Source organism: Thamnophis elegans, chromosome 2 (genome assembly GCF_009769535.1).
Source record: "Thamnophis elegans isolate rThaEle1 chromosome 2, rThaEle1.pri, whole genome shotgun sequence".
Taxonomy (NCBI): domain Eukaryota; kingdom Metazoa; phylum Chordata; class Lepidosauria; order Squamata; family Colubridae; genus Thamnophis; species Thamnophis elegans.
Window position 1 is genome coordinate 155,825,926 of NC_045542.1, and position 25,996 is coordinate 155,851,921.

At 42.3% G+C, this 25,996-nt stretch overlaps 3 protein-coding genes and 1 long non-coding RNA gene across 5 annotated transcripts; all 4 read left to right on the forward strand.

The window, feature by feature from the left end:
• The first annotated feature begins 929 nt into the window (after window positions 1–929).
• On the forward strand, window positions 930–3,529 carry LOC116504365 (zinc finger protein 420-like). Its single transcript, XM_032211346.1, has one exon. It carries the CDS (start codon window positions 1,368–1,370, stop codon window positions 2,922–2,924), a length of 1,557 nt encoding a protein of 518 aa, XP_032067237.1. The 5' UTR covers window positions 930–1,367; the 3' UTR covers window positions 2,925–3,529.
• A 3,566-nt stretch (window positions 3,530–7,095) lies between these two features.
• Window positions 7,096–10,747, forward strand: LOC116504050 (zinc finger protein 268-like). The gene is made up of 2 exons (XM_032210870.1): window positions 7,096–7,168; window positions 8,007–10,747. The coding sequence occupies exon 2, from the start codon at window positions 8,591–8,593 to the stop codon at window positions 10,625–10,627; it is 2,037 nt and encodes a 678-aa protein (XP_032066761.1). The 5' UTR covers window positions 7,096–7,168; window positions 8,007–8,590; the 3' UTR covers window positions 10,628–10,747.
• Window positions 10,748–12,053: 1,306 nt separating this feature from the next.
• Window positions 12,054–15,875, forward strand: LOC116504633. Of its 2 annotated transcripts, XR_004254832.1 has the most exons (3): window positions 12,054–12,265; window positions 14,067–14,673; window positions 15,396–15,875. It is a non-coding gene; the product is annotated as an uncharacterized LOC116504633 (long non-coding RNA). The 2 variants fall into 2 exon arrangements; XR_004254831.1 differs by lacking the exon at window positions 12,054–12,265 and having other exon boundaries at window positions 13,221–14,673.
• A 116-nt stretch (window positions 15,876–15,991) lies between these two features.
• Window positions 15,992–25,136, forward strand: LOC116502425 (zinc finger protein 271-like). The gene is made up of 4 exons (XM_032208320.1): window positions 15,992–16,202; window positions 16,287–17,502; window positions 17,706–17,862; window positions 23,521–25,136. The coding sequence occupies exons 1-4, from the start codon at window positions 15,992–15,994 to the stop codon at window positions 24,961–24,963; spliced, it is 3,027 nt and encodes a 1,008-aa protein (XP_032064211.1). The 3' UTR covers window positions 24,964–25,136.
• The last annotated feature ends 860 nt before the right edge of the window (window positions 25,137–25,996 follow it).

Sequence of the window (25,996 nt, forward strand, 5' to 3'; positions counted from 1 at the left end):
GTGGAGTAGGGTTTCCTGCCTTGGCAGGGGATTGGACTAGAAGACCTCCAAGGTTCCTTCCAACTGTTATTCTATTGTATTCTATTCTAAATCCACCCATCTTACTCACACTTCATATAACACTTCATTCCTTGTGATTTTCTTGACATGTTGCTTTCCTGGCGAGTGAACAGTGTCATGGACAAAATGGATGCTTTAAATCTTGCTTAAGATTTGGGAACCATTTCGTCTCTTAGTGTCCCTGGCTTTCTAAAATTAGATCTAAAAAAATGAGAAAACGCACTTACATGTGTATTTCTGTGTGCATTTGTGTGCATAAATGGGTGATCTCTCCAACACAAAAAGAGGATTTTATGATTGAGTCAGTATTTGACCTTGAATCTTTGTTAGTCTTCTATCTGCAAAGTGAATCATAATTAATTAATTAAAGGTTAAACTAGAATATTGATGTTTTCATGGTAATATGTGTGTGTGTGCTGTTTTTACATGTCCTGCAGCCATTTTTGAAACAATAGTGACACTAACCCATTTATATGAATCTTACAGAGAGAGAGGATGCCAAGAAGAGCACTCTGGATGACAGAGGATGAGAATCAGCATTAAAATGCAAAACAAACCATCAATCAAAATATTTCCACTTCTTCCAGAAAGTGTAACAACTTTTCTCTTTCCTCAGCAGATGGAGGGAGACAAGGGAGAGAATAACAAGAACAAAGTTTTGAGTTAGATAAAATAGAGTGTGTGGAACTCAAAGAAACATTACAACACGTGGTACTGAAGGAAACAAGAACCATAGTGGTGCAGTGGTTAGAATGCAGTACTGCCGGCGGCCTGCAGTTTGGCAGATCGAATCTCCCCAGGCTCAAGGTTGACTCAGCCTTCCATCCTTCCAAGGTGTGTAAAATGAAGACTTAGATTGTTGGGGGCAATATGCTGACTCTGTAAACCGCTTAGAGAGGGCTGTAAAAGTACTGTGAAGCGGTATATAAGTCTATTGCTATTACATGAGAAGTCAAGGGAGATAATTTCCAAATCTTACAGAAAGATTTGGAAATAACTGGATGTCAGTGAGAAGAAGAAAAATTCCTTAGTAGCCAAAATTAGCAGACATAAATTAAAGTCTTTGAGGAAGGTAAGTGGCTTCAATCAAAGGATCTCCAAGTAATAGATCAGAAATATTTTTGACCTCCTTAAGATTTCAAGTATGTTAGTGTTGGAAAAATTTCACAGACTGCGTATTATGAGAAAAACACAGATTGCAGGTCACAGCTGCTTATGCATGAGAAAATCCATCCCGTGAAAAGCTATACAAATGTTTGGAATATGGCAACAGCTTTACTCAAAAAAGCTTCCACTCGATTCATGGAATGACCCATATTAGAGACAAGTTCTACTACCACTGCCAATGTGGCAAAATATTTACAATGCACACCAATCTGGTGAGAGACAAGAGGACTAGCAATGGAGAAAAAAACTTCGAATGTCCTGATTGTGGGAAAAGTTTCACTAGGAATTCTCACCTGGTGATACACCAGAGGACTCACACAGGAGAGAAACCTTATAAGTGTCGTGATTGTGGGAAAAGTTTCTCTCGGAATTACAACCTGGTGCTACACCAGAGGACTCACACAGAAGAAAAAGCATATCAGTGTCCAGATTGTGGGAAAAGTTTCAGTCAGAATTCCTATCTGGTGAAACACCAGAAGACTCACACAGGAGAGAAACCCTTTGAATGTCCTGACTGTGGGAAAAGTTTTAGAGAGAATTCTTACCTGGTGAAACATCAGAGGACTCACACAGGAGAAAACCGATATGAGTGTCTGGATTGTGAGAAAACTTTCAAGCAGAATTCTCACCTAGTGATACACCAGAGGACTCACACAGGAGGGAAACCATATAAGTGTCGTGATTGTGGGAAAGGTTTTTCTCGGAATTTCAACCTGGTGATACACCAGAGAACTCACACAGGAGAAAAACCATATGAGTGTCTTTTTTGTGGGAAAAGTTTTATTCGAAATTCCTACCTATTGAATCACCAGAGGACTAATACAGGAGAAAACCCATATGAGTGTCTGGAATGTAGGAAAACTTTCATTCGAAAGTGTGACTTAGTGATACACCAGAAGACTCACGCAGGAGAGAAATTATATGAGTGTCCTGATTGTGGGAAAAATTTCACTCGGAATTCCAAGCTGGTGATACACCAGAGAACTCACACGGGAGAGAAACCATACGACTGTCTATATTGTTTGAAAAGTTTCAGTCAGAATTCCAACCTGTTGATACACCAGAGAACTCACACAGGAGAAAAACCATATCAGTGTTCACATTGTGGGGAAAGTTTCAGTCAGAATTCCTATCTGGTGAAACACCAGAGGATTCACACAGGAGAAAAACCATATGAGTGTATGGAATGTGGGAAAAGTTTCATTCAAAATATGGACTTCATGATACACCAGAGGATTCACACAGGAGAAAAACCATATGAGTGTCTGTTTTGTGGGAAATGTTTCATTCGGAATTCCTACCTGATGAAACACCAGAGAACTCACACAGGAGGAAAACCATATCAGTGTTCAGATTGTGGGGAAAGCTTTAGTCACAATTCCTATCTGATGAAACACCAGATAATTCACACAGGAGAAAAACCGTATAAGTGCCTTGAGTGTGGGAAGAGTTTCGTAAGGAATTCCAGTTTGGTGATACACTGGAGGACTCACACAGGAGAAAAACCATATGAATGTCCGGATTGTGGGAAAGATTTCAGTAGTAGGTCTAGCCTTCTAAATCATGTAAGGTTACACATAGGGGAGAAACCATATAAATGCCCAGATTGTGGAAAGTGTTTCACACGGAATTCCTCACTTATCAAACACAAGAAATTCCACGTGAGGCAAAACCCCAAGTGTGTAGAGGACTCTTGAACTTTGTTTCCCATCTCTCATTGGAAGGCCAGCTGAGATACTAATTATTTAATTTCTTTCTTTATTCTTTTTAGTCAAATGTGTCTTAGTATCTAACATGAGTGAAGAGATCTGAGCTTCCTTTCCCTGACCCAGTGCCATCGTTCCCTTTCACGGAGTACAGGGGTAAAGGATCTGACAACTCTTATTAGGTTTACTTGTTGCCTTGAGTTGTTTCTACATATAATAAAAGGGGATATAAATATGTTTTTAATGCATTTTTATTTATTAAGAAAACGTATATGGCAATCCAACTCAAGGTGATTCCACATGGTTTATAGCAAGCCTGTTGAGTTGGAGGCCGGTGGGCCAGAATATGTCATGCACAGGCCACCCCCGTCCCAGCTCTGCAAAGGGGGAAAAATGTAATATATCACGATCCAGCCCTTGATGTGATCACGTTTGACATCAGGTTTTTTACAGCAATAAAACCTTAATAAGAAACAAATAAACTCCAAATATTGCAAGTAGCAAAATGGAAGCCTACACAATTAACATGTTCGTGGTTAAATGCAGCACTGCAGGGTACTTCAGCTGACTGCAGTTCTGCAGTTCGGCTGTTCAAATCTCACTGGCTCAGGGTTGACTCAGCCTTCCATCCTTCCAAGGTGGGTAAAATGAGGACCCGTATTGTTGGGGGCAATATGCTGACTCTGTAAACCGCTTAGAGAGGGCTGAAAGCCCTATGAAACGGTATATAAGTCTAACTGCTATTGCTATTGCTATGTGTTTTAGCCTGCAGGCCTCTATTGTGATCTGCGCTTCCTTTCTCTGGCCCAGGTCGGTAGTTCTCTTTTATGGAGTTGAAGGGAACTGCTTTGCTGGGTGAGAGAAAGTGAGCTTGGATCTGTAGAAACTATGTTTGCCACCTTGAGTTGCTGCTATATATAATAAAGAGAGACATAAACTTATATTGATCTATGTACTTTTACTTAGTAAGTAAACGTGTATGGCAATCCAACTTATATGATTCCACATGGTTCACAGCAATGAAACCTTAATACAGACACCAATAAACTCCATATATATATAGCAAACGACAAAATGCAAAGCCCCCACATTTAAAATGTACTTGCCCTGCAAATACAGGGGACATCTAGCAAGGCTGGTTGAATTTTGATGCCAGGGAGTCCCAAAAAGGTGATTCTTGCTTTTGTGCAAATTAGAAGTCAATCAGGCCAACTGGCCTTACTAATTACATTCATGCTCCATGCTATTCCTTCTCCAAACTGGTAGTCTTTCTCCTTGCAAGGAGTTAAATTGGAGAAGTTAACCGCAGGATTAGCGGCATATAAATTTGATAAAGAAATGCATCAAACTTCAGTGCCTCAAGAATGTTGCATATGGGCAGCCTCACCGAGGTCATATTTTGGATTCATTTCTTTTTCCTCTGACTTATTTAAAATATTTATGTGGCCACCCATGTAAGAGCCGAGGTGGCGCAGTGATTAAATGCAGCACTGCAGGCTATTTCAGCTGACTGCAGTTCTGCAGTTCGGCTGTTCAAATCTCACTGGCTCAGGGTTGACTCAGCCTTCCATCCTTCCAAGGTGGGTAAAATGAGGGTTATTAATGAGGATTGTTGTTGGGGGCAATATGCTGACTCTGTAAACCGCTTAGAGAGGGCTGAAAGCCCTATGAAGCGGTATATAAGTCTAACTGCTATTGCTATAATAACAAACTCTGGATGGCTCCCACTCAATAATTGACTCAAAAACCCTATTAAAAGCAAATGCATAAGAAGAAAAATCTGGTGCAAATTCAAATGTAATCCTCTCTTTTTATCCCAGTGCTTAGGGGAAGAACTAGAGCTTCCTCGCTCTATGGAAGACTAGGACAGGGGTTGGCAAACTAAAACACTCAAAGAGTCATGTGGACCCGTTTCCCACAGAAAAGAAAACACCGCGAGCCACAAAGGTCCTAACCGGAAGCCCCCTGTTCAATTCTGGAGCTGACCAGAAGTTCAGTTCCCCCATACCATAAAGTCTCCTCCTAGTGTGGCGTACTTTTTCCTCTATCTGTCATAACAGAAAACACTATCAATTGTGGAGGAACTGGAAAACCCTCCCCTTGCCATAGAGTCTTCTCCTGGCGGACTGTGCTTCTCTCCCCACCACCACCGGAAGCTCCTCTCAAAATTGTGCCAACCGGTGACGGAGCCACAGCAGAGGGAGCAAAGAGCCACATGCAGCTCCAGAGCCGCAGTTTGCTGACCCCTGGACTAGAAGAATAAAGGCCTAACAAACTTCAGGGGGAAGAGTGTCTGATTGGGCAGGAGCTGCAATGGAAAAGGATCACTTCCTAGCTCCTATCACATGGCAGTATTTAAAGGAAGGGGCTAGGAGGGTGCACAGCCTATCTGACCTGGTAGGACAGCTGGGTGCAAGAATAATAAAGGTGGGGCAGTAGTGACAGGTGCCCTGGTGGCTCAGTGGTTAGAATGCAGTATTGCCAGCTGACTCTGCCCACAGCCTGGAATCTCCAGAACTGGTCAGAACCTGCTGAATAGCATCTCTGATGTAGAGAGGTTTTGAGGGCGACTAAGGGACAACTATTAAATCCCAGGACTCTTTAGATCAGCTTTCTTGAAACTAGCGACCTCCAAATATTTTTTGTAAGCTGCCTGGGAATATTCAATGCTGGAATCTTAACTGCTCTGGAAATGGGAAAGGCTCCTTAGGGCAATTCTGCCCTCTAATGAGATTTAGGCCCTGCAAGAATGCAGATGGAAAAATAATATCTCCTGTCTAGATGTGTTTGGAAGCAATGTGAGTGGGCTCTTCAAGGTTTTTATAAATAACCTTAGATTATCAACAAACACCTGGCTTGAAATCAAGCTTCTGATGTGCGGGTATCTCTTCTTATCCTATCCTGCCAAACTTCAGGGGGAAGAGTGTTTCATAGGGAAGAGTCTGCAACGGAAAAATCTCACTTCCTAGCTCACATGGCAATATTTAAGGGAGGGGCTAGGAGCATAACCACCCTATCTGACCTGGTAAGACAGATGGAGGCAACAATAGTAAAGGTGGGAAAATAATGACAGGTGCCCTGTTGGCTCGGTGGTTAGAATGCAGTATTGCCGTCTGTCTCTGCCTACAGCCTGGAATTCGATCCTGACAGGGCTCTAGTTGGACTCACCGTTCCATCCTTCTGAGATTGGTAAAATGAGGACCCAGATTGTTGAGGACAATATACTGAGTGGTATAAAGCACTTTGGGATGGTATATAATTCTAACTGCTGTTGCTATAATAAACAAGTACTGTTAAAGGTGATAACCTTCAAATTGCACCTGTAAAGGAACGAATTCAGTGCAGGTCACAACACAAAGGTGTTACATGGGCAAAGTGTTAAAACTTCTCTTTCCTCAGCAGATGGAGGAGACAAAGGAGAGAATAACAGAAACAGGGTTTTCAGGTGGATTATGTGGAACTGAAGGAAATATTGCATAAAGAGGTTAAAAGATACAATTATTCTCCAGGGCACCTGAGTGTAGAAGCAGCAGCAATGGGCGGAAACTAATCAAGGAGAGAAGCAACTTACAACTGAGGAGAAATTTCCTGCCCCAACACTGGAAGTCTTTAAGAAGATGTTGGATAGCCATTTGTCTGAAACTGTATAGGGTTTCCTGCCTAGGCAGGGGGTTGCACTAGAAGACCTCCAAGGTCCCTTCCAACTCTGCTATTGTATTATTGTATTAGTTATCTTGCAACCCCCAAGACCAAAAACTGTTTGGAACATCAAAAGGGAGATGCACTTTCTCCTTGCCGGTTTCCCCTTATTTCCCAGCTAGGACGCTTTCCTTTGGTTTAGTTGGAGCAAGAGGCAATGGATGGACTCTTGGGAAACCTGAAACAAAGGTTTAGGGTAGACTCTCATGGACGAAAGCTATTCCTGTGCTCAATGGGGGTCGAATAAGACCTGATGGCACAGAAGGAAGCACGGAATCAATGAAAAACCCCTGCAAACCCGCTCTGGAAAAAAGAAACTCGAGACTAGAAATACAGCACAGTAGCGGCATTGTTAGTTTACTGGACGGGGAGCAGGGACAGCGATGGAACAAGTGGAAACAATAGAGAGTTGTATTGCTAGAGAAGATGATGAGGCGAAGAGCCACGGAACTTCCTCTTCCGGCTCAGCCACGGGAAGATGATGGCGTCGGCGGAGCCTCTTGTGCTGCTTGGAGGGTCGAAGCGGCTCCTGGGAGGTGAGTGGAGGGAAGGTCGGAGGAGAAGCCGGGAGCAAGTCGGGTCCTTTGGCTTCCTCCACGGCCTGGAAGCAGAGGAAGCAACGGGGGTGAAAGATATTGGCTGCTCCTGCTGCACATCCTTTCTCTCCCCAAATGTTTTTATCCTTTCGCTGCATGATTTAAAATTGCTGCCTTGTGATTTTACCAATGGGAGATTTGGGAGAATTAAAACGTCTTTTTTTATATTTCTAACTTCCTCAGTCTTCACGTAATATTTCATTCCTTGTGATGTTATTGACATGCTGCTTTTTGTACATATATAAACTTATATGTGTGCATTGATGTATGCATATACATGTATCTGTATAAACCTCAGTATTTGCTGTTATTTTTATAACACTTTGCACCTGAGTATAGAACAAGAAGCAATGAGTGGAAACTAATCAAGGAGAGAAGCAACTTAGAACTGAGAAGAAATTTCCTGACAGTTAGAACAATTCATCAGTGGGATAGCTTCCCTCCAGAAGTTGTGAATTCCCCAACACTGGAAGTCTTTAAGAAGATGTTGGATAGCCATTTGTCTGAAACGGTATAGGCTTTCCTGCCTAGGCAGGGGGTTGAACTAGAAGAGCTCCAAGGTCCCTTCCAACTCTGCCATTGTACAAATTGTATAAATCTACCCAAGCAAACAAGAGAATTTCATAATTTGAAATATCGTGCGGATATTTGAACTTGGGTTTAGCTACATTTCCATGAACCTAATAAATCTTAATTAATGTTAGAGATTAAACAAGCTTTTTGATATATTTGCTTTTTCATAGTAATATATGCAATATTTATTTTGCTTTTTCCGCAGGTTCTGCAGCCATTTAATAAACAATAAACTAATCCATTAATATGAACCTTATAGAGAAAGAGGATGCCAAGAAGAGCAATCTGGAAAACAAAAAATGAGAAGAAGCACTAAAACAAACCATCAATCAAAATCTTTTCTTCTTCTTCCAGAAAGTGTTAAAACCTTTCTCTTTCCTGAACAGATATAGGGAGACAAAGGAGAGAATAACAGAAACTGAGTTTTCAGGTGGGAAAAAAAAGGATAATGTGAAACTGAAGAAAATGTTGCATGAAAAGGTAAAAATATATAATTACCAAATTCAGAAAAAGTGGAAAATAGAAAAGATCCCATGGACAACCAAAGGCCTTAATGAAAGCAATTGAGGAAGGAAAGAGTGTCTTGAATCAAAGCACCACCAGATAAGGGATACGAAGTATTCTTTGCCCCCTCATGAATCCAAGAATATCAGTTTTGCTAAAACCCCACAGACTGCCTATTTTTGGGAAAATACAGATTGCAGATCACAGTTCAATTATGCACAGGAGGATCCATTCCCTAACAAATGCTTAGTGATCAGTAAAAGCTATACTAAGAACACGATTCCCATGGAACGGCCGATGCAGGAGGAGGAGCTCCACCAGTGCTGCCAATGTGGCAAAACATTTAGCATGCAAAACAATCTGGTGGGACACAAGAGGACTCACATTGGGGAGAATCTTTTTGAATGTTCTGATTGTGTGAAAAGTTTCACTTGGAATTCTGACCTGCTGCTACAGCAGAGAACTCACATGCAAGGAAAACTGTATGAGTGTCTATTTTGTGGGAAAGGTTTCAGTTGGAATTCCCACCTTGTGGAACATCAGAGGACTCACACAGGAGAGAAACTGTATGAGTGTCCGGATTGTGGGAAAGATTTTTCTTGGAAATCTGACCTAGTGAAACACCAGAGGATTCACATCGGAGAGAAACCATATGAGTGTTTACATTGTGGAAAAGGTTTCAAGTCGAATTCTCATCTAGTGATACATCAAAGGATTCACACAGGTGAAAAACCATATGAGTGTCTGCAGTGTGGAAAAGGTTTCATTCAAAATTCCCTCCTTTTGCGACATAACAGGACTCACACAGGAGAGAAACCATATAAGTGTCCAGATTGTGGGAAGAGTTTCAGTCAGAGTTTTGACATGGTGTTGCACCAGAGGACTCACACCCAAGAGAAACCGTATGAGTGTTCAGATTGTGGGAAAGGTTTCAGTTGTAATTCTGACCTGGTGAAACACCAGAGGACTCACACAGGAGAGAAGCCATATAAATGTCATTGTGGGAAAAGTTTCAGTCAGAATTCCTACCTGATGAAACACCAGAGGACTCACATGGGAGAGAAACTGTATAAGTGTTCAGATTGTGGGAAAGGTTTCAGTTGTAATTCTGACCTGGTGAAACATCAGAAGACTCATACGGGAGAGAAACCTTATGAGTGTTCAGATTGTGGAAAAAGTTTCAAATCTAATTCTGATCTGGTGAAACATCAGAAGACTCATACGGGAGAGAAACCTTATGAGTGTTCAGATTGTGGAAAAAGTTTCAAATCTAATTCTGATCTGGTGATACACCAAAGAATTCACACAGGTGAAAAACCGTATAAATGTCATTGTGGGAAAGGTTTCAGTTGTAATTCTGGCCTGGTGAACCATCAGAGGACTCACACTGGAGAAAAACCATATGAGTGTCCGGTGTGTGGGAAAGATTTCTCTTGGAAATCTGACCTGGTGAAACACCAGAGCATTCACATAGGAGAGAAACCATATGAGTGTTCAGATTGTGGAAAAGGTTTCAACTCTAATTCTCATATGTTAATACACCAAAGAATTCACACAGGTGAAAAACTGTATGAGTGTCTGCAGTGTGGGAAAAGTTTCATTCAAAATGCCTTCCTTTTGCGACATTACAGGACTCACACAGGAGAGAAACCATATAAGTGTCCAGATTGTGGGAAAAGTTTTAGTCAGAATTTTAACATGGTGATACACCAGAGGACTCACACAGGAGAGAAACCATATGAGTGTTCAGATTGTGGGAAAAGTTTTAGTAAGAATTCCTACCTGAAGGAACACCAGAGAACTCACACTGGAAAAAAAAGGTATCCGTGTCTTGAATGTGGAAAAAAATTCACTTGGAACTCCAAGCTGTTGAGACACCAGAGAACTCACACGGGAGAGAAACCATACGAGTGTCTCTATTGTGGAAAACGTTTCAATCAGAATTCCCACCTGGCAATACACCAGAAAACGCACACAGGAGAAAAACCATATCAGTGTCCAGATTGTGGGAAAAGTTTCAGTCAGAATTTCTATCTGGTGATACACCAGAAAACTCACACAGGAGACAAACCCTATCAGTGTCCAATTTGTGGGAAAGGTTTCTGTTACAATTCCTACTTGGTGAAACATCAGAGGACTCACACAGGAGAGAAACCGTATGAGTGTCTTGAATGTGGGAAAAGTTTTAGTTGGAATTCCAGTTTGGTGATACACTGGAGGACTCACACAGGAGAGAAACCGTATGAATGTCCGGATTGTGGGAAAGATTTCCGTTATAGGACTAGTCTTATAAATCATGTAAGGTTACACATAGGGGAGTAACCCTAGATTGCACACATTGTTTCACACAAAGTTCCTTATCACACAAGAAATTTCCACATGAAGCAACATTTGATGTGTGTAGAGGAATGTTGAATTTTGTTTGTTCTCTCTCATTGGAAACCGAGCTGAACAATTAAACATTTAATTACTTACATGATTCTCTTTAGTGAAACTTATCTTAGTATCAATGAGGAATATGAGTTAATGAGAAGAGATGGAAGGGACTTTGTATGTCATCTAGTCCTACCCCCTACTCAAACAGCATACCCTATACCCGTGATATCAAAATGGATTTCTTCAAGGGCTGGATCAGCATTGTAGTTCTCCATGGGGCGGGGGTGGGTGGGGGAGCAACAGGACGGACTCATGCAGCAGACTTTATACCATTTCTAACAAATGGCAATTGAGTCTCTTCTTTAAAGTCTCCAGTGATGAAGCAACCACAACTACTTAAGGCAAGCTGTTCCATTGGTTGATTATTCTCACTGTAGAAAATATATCCTTGTTTCTACTTTGAATCTTCCCCTGATCAGTTTCCATCCATTGTTCCTTGTCTGGCCTTTCGGTGCTTTGGAAAACAGGTTGCTTCCCTACTCTGTGGCAGCCCCGCAAATATTAGAAGACTGATAGTCACCACTTCTCTTCACTAGACTAGTCATGCCCAGTTCTTGTAACTGTTCTTCATATATTTTAGCCTGCAGGGCTCTAATCTGATCTGAGCTTCCATTTTCTAGCCCAGTTCAGTAAGTTCATTTTATGGAGTTGAGGGAAACTGCTTTGCTGGGAGAAACAAAGCCAGCGTGGATCTGTAGAAAGTAGGTTTGCCATGTTGAGTTGTTTATATATAATAAAGGTGTCAGGTTCTGAGCTTCCAGCACCAGGAAACAGCAAGCAGCACAGTGCTGGATGCGTTAAATGTAGGCTTGGACACTCGTCAAAGTGACTGCAATCAAAGTCAGCACTAACTGCTGCTGCTTTTCCACTGCTTTCCACAGTTCCACTGTGGGACAGGGTGGTGTGCAGCCGCCCTGTCCCACAGCTTGCTGATGACATGAAAAGCCAAGAAGCCTAATTTGTCTTCGTGACCCGTCAAAACCGCGGTCCACTAAAGCACGCCCGATTAAAGCGCGTACCTGACGTCATCAGCAGCGCGACAAATACGACCGCGGAGAAAAAAGGGCGCTTTAAAAAGCGCTTTTAAAGCAAGCCGATTCACATAAAGGTAAGGATTAGGGTTAGGTTAAGGGTTAGGGTTAGGTTAAGGGTTAGCGTTAGGTTTAGCGTTAGGTTAAGGGTTAGGTATAGGGTTAGGTTTAGGGTTAGGTTAAGGTTTAGGGTTAGGTTTGGGGGGGTTAGGTTTAGATTTACGTGTTAATTTTAAGTTTACCGCTCACAGCGTGCTGTTTTCGTCGCACTGTGATGACGTCACGTACGCGCTTTCGTCGAGCGCGCTTTTGTCTACGTCGGTTTTGTGGTGGAACCATTTGTCTTTCTGGTGGCTTACCTGCTTTCAAGCTGGCTTGTCAGTAGACCAGTTCCCCGAACCTCCAGCTAATCGGCACTCGAGCTCTCCAGCTGATCAGTTCAGATTCTCCAGCTGATCATTGGCCCACTTCACCACCTGCTGCCTCCCACACTGTAAGTCCACATTAACCTGGCTTCCCCACTGAATGGCAACCCCCCCCCCCCCCAAAGGCAACCTCGAGGCGGCCTGCTGGACACTTGCCGTTTCAGGGTTTGACAGGTGGCTCCTCTCTACCATGCAGATGGTATCTGGAAGGTAAATGAAGACCACATTTAGCCCAATGCTTATATCCCCACTAACTTTTGAGGGTGTTACCGGTGGAACCGTCTCACTAACCGTGCAGCACTTACATCCTGACTCCTCACCCAGGATGCCTCCTACAGGGGATATCCCTTACATTGTACCAGGTATTGCAGGACACACACACCCTGCCCCTATGTATGTCAGAATACAGGACCCAAGCATGTATGTATGTATGTATCTAATAAAACCTTAATACAAAAACTAATCAACCCAATATATGTATAGCAAAGTGCAAAGTTTCCACATTTAACATGAACTTGCCCTGCAAATACAGTACATGGCCTGCTTAGCAACGTTGATGGCATTTGGATGATCATTCAGTCGCAAAAAGGTGGTTCTTGTTTTTGTTCAATTTGGAAGGTAACCTGGTTTACTAATTAAGTTTGTACCTGTTGCCGTTCTTGCTGAAAACATTATCTTTCACCTTGCAAGGAATTAAACGGGGGTAGTTCACTGCAGGATTAGCAGCATGTAAATTTAATAAATTTAAACAAACAGCTGGTTCCAAATCAAGCTTCTGATGCACAGGCATCTCTCCTTATCCCAGTGCTTAGGGGAACCGCTAATAGGGATTTAACAGAGTTGGAAGGGACCTTGTAGGTCATCTAGTCCAACACCACACCCAGGCAGGAGACCCTACACCATTTCTGACAGCCGGCAGTCTCTTCTTGAAATCTTCCAGTGATTATGCTCCAACAACTTCTGAAGGCAGCTTTTGCTCCCACTGTCAGAAAATATCTCCTGGTTTCCAGGTTGAATCTCTATTCAGTTTTCATCCATTATTTCTTTTCTGGCCTTCAGGTGCTTTGGAAAATAGCTCCCTCCCCCCTGTTCTGGAAATAGAACCACCATATTAAATTGCCTCCCATTTCCAGTCCCCACAGCAGATCCAGAAACATTATGGAATAGAATTGAAACCTTATGAGAGGTCTAGAAAATACATAATGCTTGTACCCCGTCTATCACAAACCCTCCAAAACTCCATGAGAATTGCAACCAATCCTGTTTGGGTGTTGGGCCCCAGCCTGAACCCAGAGTGAAAATGACCCACAGGTCTGTCTTTTGAACAACTTTTCTCCAGGTGGCAAAGTCAGAGCTGCAAGCAGAGGGTGAAGTGAAGTTGCAGGCTGCCAACCCATCCTTGCCCTCTTCAGCTGAACTTATAAGTGATCTTAATCTGCAGCAATGCCTTGAACTGCTCTGTCAGGAAAACCTCTCATGATTTTCTTATGCATTACAAACTGCTGTTGAAGGTATTAAGCGGGTCAGGATGCCAACTGTCCAAAAGGGGGAAATGACTCTTTCTGCACGTGTGTGTGTATATTGGGGGCGAGGAATGGAACTTCTCAGGTTGTGACAGCAATTTGCTCTAGAAATTCAATTGCTTTGCAATGAGGTTATAAAAAGTAACATGTGACCACTCCATAGTGAGGGAAATCCTGGCAGTTCCAGTTGCCATTACAATTCCAGGACCCCATGGGTCATTAATTGAGGACCTCATGTGATTTTGATGTGGGAGATTGAGGGTGTGATAGCATGCGCACGCACAATTTTGGCACGCTGTAAGAAATAGGTTCGCCATCACTGTCCTAGGATATTTCATTCTTCTAGGAGAAAGACTAGATGCTAACTTCCTACACTAGGAAACTACAAGAGCTTTCCCATCTTTTATGATGCAGCACCTGGCTAATCTTGTGAAGGTAAGTAGAGTGAAGCATCACTCACTTGCAAAACTATTTTTGGGGAGCTAGCATCAGGTGGATGGTGAGTTTAGGACAGGTCGGAGGAGAAGCCGAGAGCAAGTAGGACCGTTTTGTTCACTCCACACTGTAAAAACTATTCCTGTGCTCTGTGGCAGTCGAATACGACTTGATGGCAAAGAAGGAACCACAGAATTAATGCCAGCATTTTGCAAACGCTTTCGAATGGAAATAGAACGAGAGTGTTTGTCAAGCCTTACGTCACTAGATGGCGCTCTAGAAAGAAGAAACATCGAGACTAGAAAGCAGTGAACACGGTACAGTAGTGGCATTGCTAGTCTGATGGGTTTTGGGGGGGGGGGGGGCTAGAGGCGGAGATGGAACGATTTGAAACGATAGAGGATTGGCTTGCTAGACAGGATTTTTGAGAAGGGCGAAGAACTTCCTCTTCCGGTTCAACCACGGAAGGATGATGGCGTCGGCGTAGCCGTTTGAAGGGTTGAAGCGGCAGCTGGCAGGTGAGGCGGGGGCGGGCAGGTCGGTTGAGAAGCCGGGAGCAAGTCGGGTCCTTTGTCTTCCTCCACGGCGTATCAAGCAGAGCAAGCAATGAGGCTAAAACATGCAGGCTGCTGCTGTTGCTCATATTATTTCTCTCCCCAAATATTATTATCCTTTTGCTGCATGATTTAAATTTGCTGCCTGTGATTTTCTGCTGGGAGATTTAAAACGTCTTTATTTCATATTTCTGTCTCCCTCGGTCTTCGCGTAACACCTCCTTACTTGTGATGTTATTGACATGCTGCTTTCCTGGTAAGCGAGGAGTTTCATGGGCAAAACGGATGCTTTACATCTTGCATAGGAGTTGGGCACCATCTCATCTCCCCACCTTTCTTAAATTAGATCAAGCAAATTCAGTGAATCCACATCTGAAACATTTTGAAGACTGAAATACACATAGTTTTTGTACATACCTAAATTTATAGGTGTGTATTTATGTATGCATATAAGTGTATCTGTATAAACCTCGGTATTTTCAGGTATTTTTATAACACTTTGCACTGATAATTTGTGATCTACCCAAACAAACAAGATAAGTAAATAATTTGAAATTTCATATGGATATTTGAACTTGGATTTTGCTACATTTCCATGTGACTAATAGATCATAATGAGGGTAAATAAGCATTTTGATATCTGCTTTTTCATAGTAATATATTTATTTCTCCCCTTTCTTCCTTAGGTTCTGCAGCCATTTTATAAACAATAATAAAACTAATCCATTAATATTAATCTTCTAGACAAAGAGGATGCCAAGAAGAGCAATCTGGAAAACAGAGAATGAGAAGCAGCATTAAAACAAACCATTAATCAAAATCTTTTCCGCTTCTTCCAGAAAGTGTTAAAACCTTTCTCTTTCCTGAACAGATGTAGGGAGACAAAGGAGAGAATAACAGAAACTGAGTTTCTGAGGATTATGTGGAACTGAAGAAAATATTGCATGAAAAGGTAAAAATATATAATTACCAAATTCAGAAAAAGTGGAAAATAGAAAAGATCCCTTGGACAACCAAAGGCATTAATGAAAGCAGTTGAGGAAGGAAAGAGTGTCTTGAATCAAAGCACCACCAGATAAGGGATCAGAAGTATTTTTTGCCCCCTCGTGAATCCAAGAATATCAGTTTTGCTAAAACCCCACCGACTGCCTATTTTTGCAAAAATACAGATTGCAGATCACAGTTAAATTATGCATAGGAGGATCCATTCCATGGAAACCATTGCAAATACTTAGTGATCGGTAAAAGCTATACTCAGAACACGATTCCCATGGAACGGCCGATGCAGGAGGAGGAGCTCCACCAGTGCTGCCAATGTGGCAAAACATTTAGCATGAAAACCAATCTGGTGAAACACGAGGGGACTCACACTGGGGAGAATCTTTTTGAATGTTCTGATTGTGTGAAAAGTTTCACTTGGAATTCTGACCTGCTACTACAGCAGAGAACTCACATGCAAGGAAAACTGTATGAGTGTCTATTTTGTGGGAAAGGTTTCAGTTGGAATTCCCACCTTGTGGAACATCAGAGGACTCACACAGGAGAGAAACCATATGAATATCCTGATTGTGGGAAAGATTTTTCTTGGAAACCTGACCTGGTGAAACACCAGAACATTCACATCGGAGAGAAACCATATGAGTGTTCACATTGTGGAAAAGGTTTCAAGTCTAATTTTCATCTGGTGATACACCAAAGAATTCACACAGGTGAAAAACCATATAAATGTCATTGTGGGAAAGTTTTCAGTTGCAATTCTGGCCTGGGGAAACACCAGAGGACTCACACTGAAGAGAAACTATATAAATGTCATTGTGGGAAAAGTTTCAGTCAGAATTCCTACCTGGTAAAACACCAGAGGACCCACATGGGTGAGAAACCATATAAATGTCATGATTGTGGGAAGAGTTTCAGCCAGAATTCCTACATGATGAAACACCAGAGGATTCACACAGGAGAGAAACTGTATGAGTGTTCAGATTGTGGGAAAGATTTTATTTGTAATTCCAGCCTGGTGAAACATCAGATGATTCACACAGGAGAGAAACCATATAAATGTCATTGTGGGAAAAGTTTCACTCAGAATTCTGACCTGGTAAAACACCAGCGGACCCACACAGGTGAGAAACCATATAAATGTTTTGATTGTGGGAAAACTTTCAGTCAGAATTCCTACCTGGTGAAACACCAGAGGATTCACACACGAGAGAAAGTATATGAGTGTTCAGATTGTGGGAAAGGTTTCAATTGTAATTCTGATCTGGTTAAACATCAGAGGACTCACAAACGAGAGAAACTGTATGAGTGTCCAGATTGTGGGAAAGATTTCTCTTGGAAATCTGACCTGGTGAAACACCAGAGGACTCACACGGGAGAGAAACCGTATGAGTGTTCAGATTGTGGAAAAGGTTTCAAGTCTAATTCTGATCTGGTGATACACCAAAGAATTCACACAGGTGAAAAACCATATAAATGTCATTGTGGGAAAGGTTTCAGTTGCAGTTCCGGCCTGGGAAAACATCAGAGGAGTCATACAGGAGAGAAACCGTATGTGTGTCCAGATTGTGGGAAAGATTTCTCTTGGAAATCTGACCTGGTGAAACATCAGCGGATTCACACGGGGGAGAAACCGTATGAGTGTCTTGAATGTGGGAAAAGTTTTACCTTGAACTCCAGTTTGGTGATACACTGCAGGACTCACACAGGAGAGAAACCATTTGAATGTCCGGATTGTGGGAAAGATTTCCGTTATAGGACTAGCCTTATAAATCATGTAAGGTTACACATAGCGGAGTAACCAGTCAAATAGCTAGATTGCAGACGGTGTTTCACACAAAGTTCCCTTATCACACACACGTTTCACCTGAAGCAGCATTTGATGTGTGTAGAGAATGTTGAATTTCATTTGTTGTCTCACATTGGAAACCTAGCTGAAAAATTAAAACATTTAAATTACTTGCATGATTCTTTTTAGTGAAACTTGTCTTAATATCAAGCATGAAGGATATGAGAGATGAGATGGAAGGGACTTTGTATGTCACCAATTTAACCCACTACTTAAGCTGTAGACCCTATTCCAGTGGTGCCAAACTGGATTTTTTCGAGGGCTGGATCAGCATTGTAGCTCTCGATGGGGCGGGGAGCGGGGGAGAGGTGGGACAGACTCATGCAGCAGGTTCTATACCACTTCTGACAAATGGCAGTCAGTTTTCTTCTAGAAAGCCTCCAGTGATGAAGCAGCCACAAGCTGTTCCATTGGCTGATTGTTCTCATTGTAGAAAATATATCCTTGTTTCTACTTTGAATCTTCCCCTGATCAGTTTCCATCTATTGTTCCGTGTCTCGCCTTTGGGTGCTTTGGAAAACAGGTTGCTCCCTCCCCCACTCTGTGGCAGCCCCTCAGCTATTGGAAGACGACTATCGTATCACCGCTTGGGGAAGTTACCATCAGGTGGATGATGAGTTTAGAGGCCTGCAAGCTAAAGCATATGAAGAACAGTTGTAAAAACTGGGCATGGCTAGTTTAGTGAAGAGAAGGACCAGCGGTGATCAGTAAAATGAGGACCCAGGTTATTGGGGACAATACGCTGACACTAAACCAAGAGTAGTGTAAAATACAGTGGGGTGGTATGGTTTCTTAAGTGCTCTTGCTGTAATAAAGAAATTGCTTTAAAGGTGATGCCTTTGAATTGCACCTGTAAAGGAATGAATCCAGTGCAGCTCGCACCACAAAGATGTTACAAGGGCAACCTAGGGGCCTCCCTTACTGTGTGCGCTGCTGCGTTCTACACCTGTTGACCTTTCTGGTTGATCCAGTGCAGTGACCTAAAGAAGTGGTGACCAAGTCATGAGTGACCCGTGTGCAAGGCCTCCCTGGTCCAGGAAAGGGCACAAGTGGCGCACCAGATGAATCTGCGCAAATCCTCTCCCGCAGCCATGATCTTCTCAAGTAGGAGCTGTCAATCTAAAAGGACACTGGCTAAATTGTGCGCTGGCTCCGTTGACAAAGGAGGTCACATGAACTGAGGACAAACAACACCTTTCACAGCTTTTATGATCCAGCACCTGGCTAATCTTGTGAAGCTAAGTAGGGTGAACCATCACTCTTCAAACTTTCCTCAGTTGTCAAGGTAGCTTGGGGAAGTTACCATCAGGTGGATGGTGAGTTTAGGGCAGATCCCGTGGAGAAGCTGAGATCAAATAGGTGTGTTTGGTTCCTTCCACGGTGTAAAAGCAAGAGAATCAACTACTAGACGGAAAGTTTTTGGCTGCTACATTATTTATTTACTTATTATTTGTTAAATATATTATATGCCACCCAATCCCAAAGGACTCCGGGCGGCTTACAAAAAATATAAGAAATACACATTAAAGAAAACAATTTAAAAACAACAAACACCCTCATACATTCATTCTAGTCGGGGCTGGACCTCAACAATGAGGTCAACAGCCCCAGGCCTGCCGGAACAGCCAAGTTATACAGCTTTCCTGAAGGCCATCAGAGTGGGTATGGTCCGGATTTCCGGGGGGAGCTGGTTCCAGAGAGTTGGAGTAGCCACAGAGAAGGCTCTCCTCCGAGGGCACGCCAGCTGACACTGTTTGGCTGACGGCATCTGAAGGAGGCCCAATCTGTGGGATCTTACTGGCCGCTGGGAGGTATGTGGCAGCAGGCGGTCTCGAAGGTATCCTGGCCCTAAGCCATGTAGGGCTTTAAAGGTAATAACCAACACCTTGAATTGAGTCCGGAGACCAATTGGTTGCCAGTGCAGCTCACGGAGGACAGGTGTAACGTGGGTGTACCTCGGCACACCCAATATCACCCGCGCGGCCGCATTCTGAAGTAACTGCAGTCTCCAAACGCTTTTCAAGGATGGGGAGGGCGAAAAATGGCTTTAAAAAAGGGTGAACTCAGCTGGCCAGTGCCTCGCATGCCCTGACAAATGGCTCTGCGTGCCACAGGTTCGACATCACTGCAATAGAGGAAACGTTATGTAAAGACATGCGTAGTAAGCCACCATGATCTCAGTAGCTGGTGATCTCGAATACCTATGAGCTCACCTAATTAGCAGAACCAGATGTGGGAAGAGAGGAAAGATTATGTGCAGACATGTGCATTAGACGGCCATGATCTCAGTGACAGATTACCTCAACTGTTTATTAGAACCAGGTAGTAGGGAGATATGTGAAGCCTCTACTCTGGCTAAGATGAACTTAGATATTGACAAGTAAAATGTATCAATAAGATGCTGTTGCTACCCCCGTTTTTGCCTTGCTTGTTAAAATTGTATAAAAGCTAAATAAACTTTGCATAAGGCAGGCAGACATTTTGGACACCACTGCTGTGATGGATTTCTGAAACCCACAGTAATAGCAATAGCAATAGCAGTAGACTTATATACCGCTTCATAGGCCTTTCAGGCCTCTCTAAGCGGTTTACAGAGAGTCAGCATATTGCCCCCAACAATCTGGGTCCTCATTTTACCCACCTCGGAAGGATGGAAGGCTGAGTCAACCCTGAGCCGGTGAGATTTGAACCGCTGAACTGCTGATCTAGCAGTAGCCTGCAGTGCTGCATTTAACCACTGCGCCACCTTGGCTCTTAAGCCAAGGAGTAAGTGGGGACTCCTTCAATTGTGATGTCACCAGAGAGGTTGTGGACAATATTTACTGCCTTTATTTGCAGCCAAGGACGTCCATGGGCAAAACTGTTGGTTCAAATCTAGCTGAGGCTTTAGGCATCATTTTGTCAGTTAAAGCCCACATCTCTAAAATTAGCATGGAAGGTTGGACTGTAACAATTCTGGGACATTTTTCAGGCTAAGATACAAATAGATTTTCTACATATAGACAGATTTGTAGGTGTGTGCATTTGTATTTGTCTAGATGCATATATGTGCACCTGTATAATCTTATCGCCGACAGTTCCAGATATACCATGGATGTAGTGCATCTACACACTACTTGTTAAAATGCCATGTTTTTGAGATGTAAAAAAATATGAGACTAATATAAATCATCTAGGAAAATTTTTCCCGCTTTCATATAATGTACAAGATGTACAATTCAATTAAAAAACAAACTAAAATCTTTTACCGGGAAAAAAATAACAATAATAAAATTAAAGCAACATGGTTTCACAAAGATGGACACCCTTAAAAGCGAATACTTTCTAGAAGCACGTTTTGATTTTATCACAGCATTGCAGGGCAGGAATCTTTAGACCTGCTTTCTGCCAACTGGCTTCCACCACGTGTTTCGCTCAAGATGCTTGGGAATAAATGAGGCTGAAAGGTAATGTAGGAAGTTAGCATCCACCTCTCTCCTAGAAAAATGAAATATTTTAGGAAATATTAAAAGGGCAGAATATTTCCCCTAAAAGGGAGGTATAACCTCACCCTCCCACCTTTGTCAATGGGCCATTAATCCCTGGCCCAGTCTATTACACATAACAAAGATCTACCTCCTTCAGACAGAGCCATAATAGGAATCCCAAAGCCCTCTCATTACATCATCACACAGCAAGAGTCAACTAAGCTTGGGACTCAGGACAGCCTACAGAATTGCCCCTGCATGGTCCCATGGGAGTCTGACAACCAATCAGAAAGCTCAGAGAGGGTATAAAACCCAGGCACTCTCAGCATTTCTTCCCTTTTCCCCCCTTCGCTCAAGATCTTCAAGGTATGTGATCTTGTTCATCAATAAACCGTCTTCCCAAGCAACTTCCATGAATCCAGCGTCTCCCCCACACCCCTTGGAATTGAACCCAGAAGGATATTTCTTCCAACAGTAATAAAGCTGGGAATTGCTGCTCTGAATAATTCTGCCTTCTAGGAGGATTATAATAATACAGACAAGAATATTACATCTATCCCCTATCTAGAGGGGGTTCAGAGGCAATGCCAGTGAACGTTTTCTGGTTGCTTCCCTGTTCTATTCTTCTGTTAATAGGATGCAGCTGACATTTAGATTCACAATCACACAGAAAAGACAATGTCATGAACTTTAAGGGTGCAGCACTTGGCTAAGCCTGTGAACCAAAGTAGGATCAACTCTTACAGTTTCAATCATTTGCAGAGGCAGATTTCGAGGAGTTATCTTGCCTCCCTCCCCCCCCCCCGCCCCAAGACAAGAAACTGGCTGGAACAAACGGGAGATGCACTTTCTGGTTGACTGTTTCTATCTCATTTCGCCACTATGACCCTTTCCTTTGGTTTAGTTGCAACAAGCGGGACAGTGAGACCTAAACGAAAAGGTTTAGGATAGGTTATCATGGACGAAAGCTATTCATGTGCTCGGCGGGGGTCGAATACGACTTGATGGCACAGAAGGAATCAATGAAAACATTTTGCAAATACTTTACAATAGAAATAAAAACGAGCGTGTTTTTCAGCCTTAGGTCACTAGATGGCGCTCTGCCGACGAATTACACTAGTGCCTGGAAAGCCGTGAATACAGCACAGTTAATGGCATTGTTAGTCTACTGGAGGAGTAGAAAGTGGAATGAACAGATTGAAACGATAGAGGATTGGATTGCTAGAGGGGATGTGGAGGAGAGGAGGTGAAGAGCAGAGAAACCTCCTCTTCCGTTTCAGACACAGGAGTGTTTTGGTGACGGCGGATCTTCTTGTGTAGTTTGGAGGGTCGAACCGGCTCCCGGGAGGTGAGTGGAGGGAAGGTCGGAGGAGAAGCCGGGAGAAAGTCGGGCCCTTTCGGTTCCTCCACGGCGTAGATGCAGAGGAAGCAACGAGTGTGAAACGTGGCAGCGGCTGCTTCATATTTTTTCTCTGCCAAATATTGTTATCCTTTTGCTGTATGATTTAAAATTGCTGCCTGTGATTTTCTGCTGGGAGATTTTAAAAGTCTTTATTTCATATTTCTGTCTCCTTCGGTCTTCGCGTAACACTATATTCCCTGTGACGTTGTTTTCGACATCCATAAATTTATAGATGTGTATTTGTGTGCATAGACGTGTATCTGTATAAACCTCAATATTTTATGTATTTTTATAACACTTTGGAATAATAGCCATTTGTGATCTACCCAAGCCAACAAGACAATTTCATGATTTGAAATGTGGATATTTGAACTTGGATTTTGCTACTCTTCTACATCCCAAATAAATCATAATGAATATTAAAGATTAAACTAGTATTTTGATAGTAATATATGATTTTTTTTTTTGCTTTTCTCCCAGGTTCTTCAGCCATTTTATAAATAATAATGAAACTAATCCATTAATAGGAACCTTACAAATTGGATGTTAAGAAGAGCTCTTTGGACAACCGAGATTGAGAAGCAGCATTAGAATGCAAAACAAACCATCAATCAAAATCTTTCCCACTTCTTCCAGAAACTGTTAAAACTCTTCTCTTTTCTCAGCAAACAGAGGGGGACAAGGGAAAGAATAACGGAAACTGAGCTTTCAGGTGGGGAAAAAAAGGATTATGTGGCACTCAAAAAAATATTGCATGAAAAAGTAAAACCAAATTCAGAAAATGTGGGAAATAGCTGGACATCAGTGGAAAGGAAATGGTCACTTGGACAGCCATAGGCATTAATGAAAGCCATTGAGGAAGGAAAGAGTGTCCTGAATCAAAGTACCACCACATAAGGGATCAGAAGTATTTTTGGCCCCCTCATGAATCCAGAATATCAGTGTTGGAAAAAGCCCACAGACTGCCTATTGTAGGTAAAACACATTAGGTAAAGCTCATTATGCACAAGAGGATCCGTCCCTCAAAAACCCATACCAATGCTTGGAGTGTGATAAAAGCTTTATTCAGAATAGGACTCCCATAACTCATGGAACAGCCGATGCAGGAGGAGCAGCTCTACCAGTGTGCCCAATGTGGCAAAACGTTTAACAGGCGCACCAGTCTGGTGACACACAAGAGGACTCACATTGCACAGAAACGCTTTGAATGTCTTGATTGTATGAAAAGCTTCACTCGGAATTCTGATCTGGTGAGACACCAGAGAACTCACACGGGAGAGAAACCGTATGTGTGTTTGTATTGTGGGAAAAGTTTCAGTCAGAATTCTAACCTGGTAATACACCAGAGAACTCACACAGGAGAGAAACCATTTGAGTGTCTGTATTGTGGGAAAAGTTTCAGTCAGAATTCCTCCCTTGTGATGCACCAGAGTATTCACACGGGAGAGAAACCGTATCAGCCTTCAGATTGTGGAAATGGTTTCAATTTCAATTCTGATCCGGTGATCCACCAAAGGATTCCCACAGATGAAAAACCATATGAGTGTCTGCAGTGCGGAAAAAGTTTCATTCAAAATTCCAACCTTGTGCGACATCAGAGGACTCACACAGGAGAGAAACCATTTATGTGTCAAGATTGTGGGAAAGGTTTCAGTTGTAATTCTTTTCTCGTCAAACATCAGAGGACTCACACAGGAGAGAGACCATATAAGTGTCCTGATTGTGGGAAAGATTTCTCTCGGAAATCTAGCCTGGTAAAACACCAAAGATCTCATACAGGAGAGAAACCATATGAGTGTCTGTTTTGTGGGAAATGTTTCAGTTGGAATTCTCTCCTGGTAGAACATCAGAGGACTCACACAGGAGAGAAACCATTTGAATGTCCTGATTGTGGTAAAGATTTCTCTCGGAAATCTGAGCTGGTGAAACATCAGAGGACACACACGGAAGAGAAACCGTATGAGTGTTCAGAATGTGGAAAAGGTTTCAGATGTAATTCTGATCTGGTGATACACCAAAGGATTCACACAGGTGAAAAACCATATACATGTGTGCAGTGTGGGAAAAGTTTCATTCAAAATGCCCTCCTTGTACGACATCAGAGGACTCACACAGGTGAGAAACCATATAAGTGCCCAGACTGTGGGAAATGTTTCAGTCAGAATTCTGACATGGTGATACACCATAGGACTCACACGCAAGAGAAACCATATGAGTGTCCAGCTTGTGGGAAAGGTTTCAGTTGCAGTTCCAGCCTGGTGAAACATCAGAGAACTCACACAGGAGAGAAACCATATAAATGTCATTGTGGGAAAAGTTTCAGTCAGAATTCCAACCTGGTGATGCACCAGAAAACTCATACAGGAGAAAAAACGTATCTGTGTCCAAATTGTGGGAAAATGTTCAATCGGAACTCCGACTTGGTGAAACACTGGAGGACTCACACAGGGGAGAAACCATATGAGTGTCCAGATTGCGGGAAAGATTTCAGTACTAGCTCTAGCCTTATAAACCATGTAAGGTTACACATAGGGGAGTAACCGTTCAAATGGTCAGATTGCTGACAGTGTTTCACACAATTTTCCTCCCTCGTCATACAAAAGAAATTCCAAGAGAGGCAAAATTTGATGTGTGTACAGGAATCTTTAATTTGGCTTTTTTTTTTACTTTCATTGATAACCCAGCTGAATAATTAAACATTTAATTACTTGCATGGTTCTTTTTAATGAAATTTGTCTTAGTGTAAAACAAATGAGTAAAGTAGGCTACAGATAAAGAGTTAAGAATTATGAATTAGAATAAGAATTATGAGAATAGAACGGAATTATGAATAGAATAGGAATAGGAATAAAATAGAATATATTTTGTATGTAATCTAATCCAATCCCCTACTCATGCAGTAGATCCTATACCAGGGGTCTGCAACCTTAAACACTCAAAGAGCCATTTGGACCTGTTTCCCACAGAAAAGAAAAGGGAGCCACAAAACCTGGGTGGGCATGGCCAATTCAACACCACTCCCATCAAGTCACATGACACGCACCCCCCCCCCCAAAAAAAACCATGTCTACCCAGGTTTCATGACTCTTGTTGTTTTCTTTGAGTAGTGGGTCTCTCTTTCTCTCCTCTCCTCTCTTTCATTTCTGTTTTTCTCTTTTTCCTCTCCCTCTCTTTTTCTTTCTGTCTCATTGAATATGATAGCAAATCCAAATTAATTGTGGGAAATTGATTTTCTGTAATCTTTTCATAGTGAACTCTAAAATGATAGAAGCTGGCAAGATTGTACTAACAGCAATATCATATATTTATAAATTATAAATAATCTTATTTTCATATGCAAAAAAATCAGACTTGCTTCCAATTCATGCTTTCTGGCAAATTGCAGTTTTTTTGGCAAGAGATCTACCTTGCCATAGATTTTGTCATAGTTCTGAGAGAGCTCTTTCTTTCCTTTCTCCCTTCTCTCTCTCATTTGTTTCTCTCTCATTTCCGTCTCACCCCCTTTTCTTTCTCTCTCTTTTCCCTCTCTCATTCTCTCCCTCCATCATTTTCTCATTTCTCTTTTTCTCCCCC

What these genes read in the sequence shown, in the direction of transcription:
- LOC116502425 (XM_032208320.1), top strand. Translation starts at nt 15,992, where the DNA reads ATGCAGGAGGAGGAGCTCCACCAGTGCTGCCAATGTGGCAAAACATTT. An exon ending in GTGTCTATTTTGTGGGAAAG is followed by an intron (nt 16,203 to 16,286) that starts GTTTCAGTTGGA and finishes ATTGTGGGAAAG; the next exon opens with ATTTTTCTTGGAAACCTGAC. An exon ending in GGGCGGGGAGCGGGGGAGAG is followed by an intron (nt 17,863 to 23,520) that starts GTGGGACAGACT and finishes CTCATGGAACAG; the next exon opens with CCGATGCAGGAGGAGCAGCT.
- LOC116504365 (XM_032211346.1), top strand. Translation starts at nt 1,368, where the DNA reads ATGACCCATATTAGAGACAAGTTCTACTACCACTGCCAATGTGGCAAA.
- LOC116504050 (XM_032210870.1), top strand. Translation starts at nt 8,591, where the DNA reads ATGGAACGGCCGATGCAGGAGGAGGAGCTCCACCAGTGCTGCCAATGT.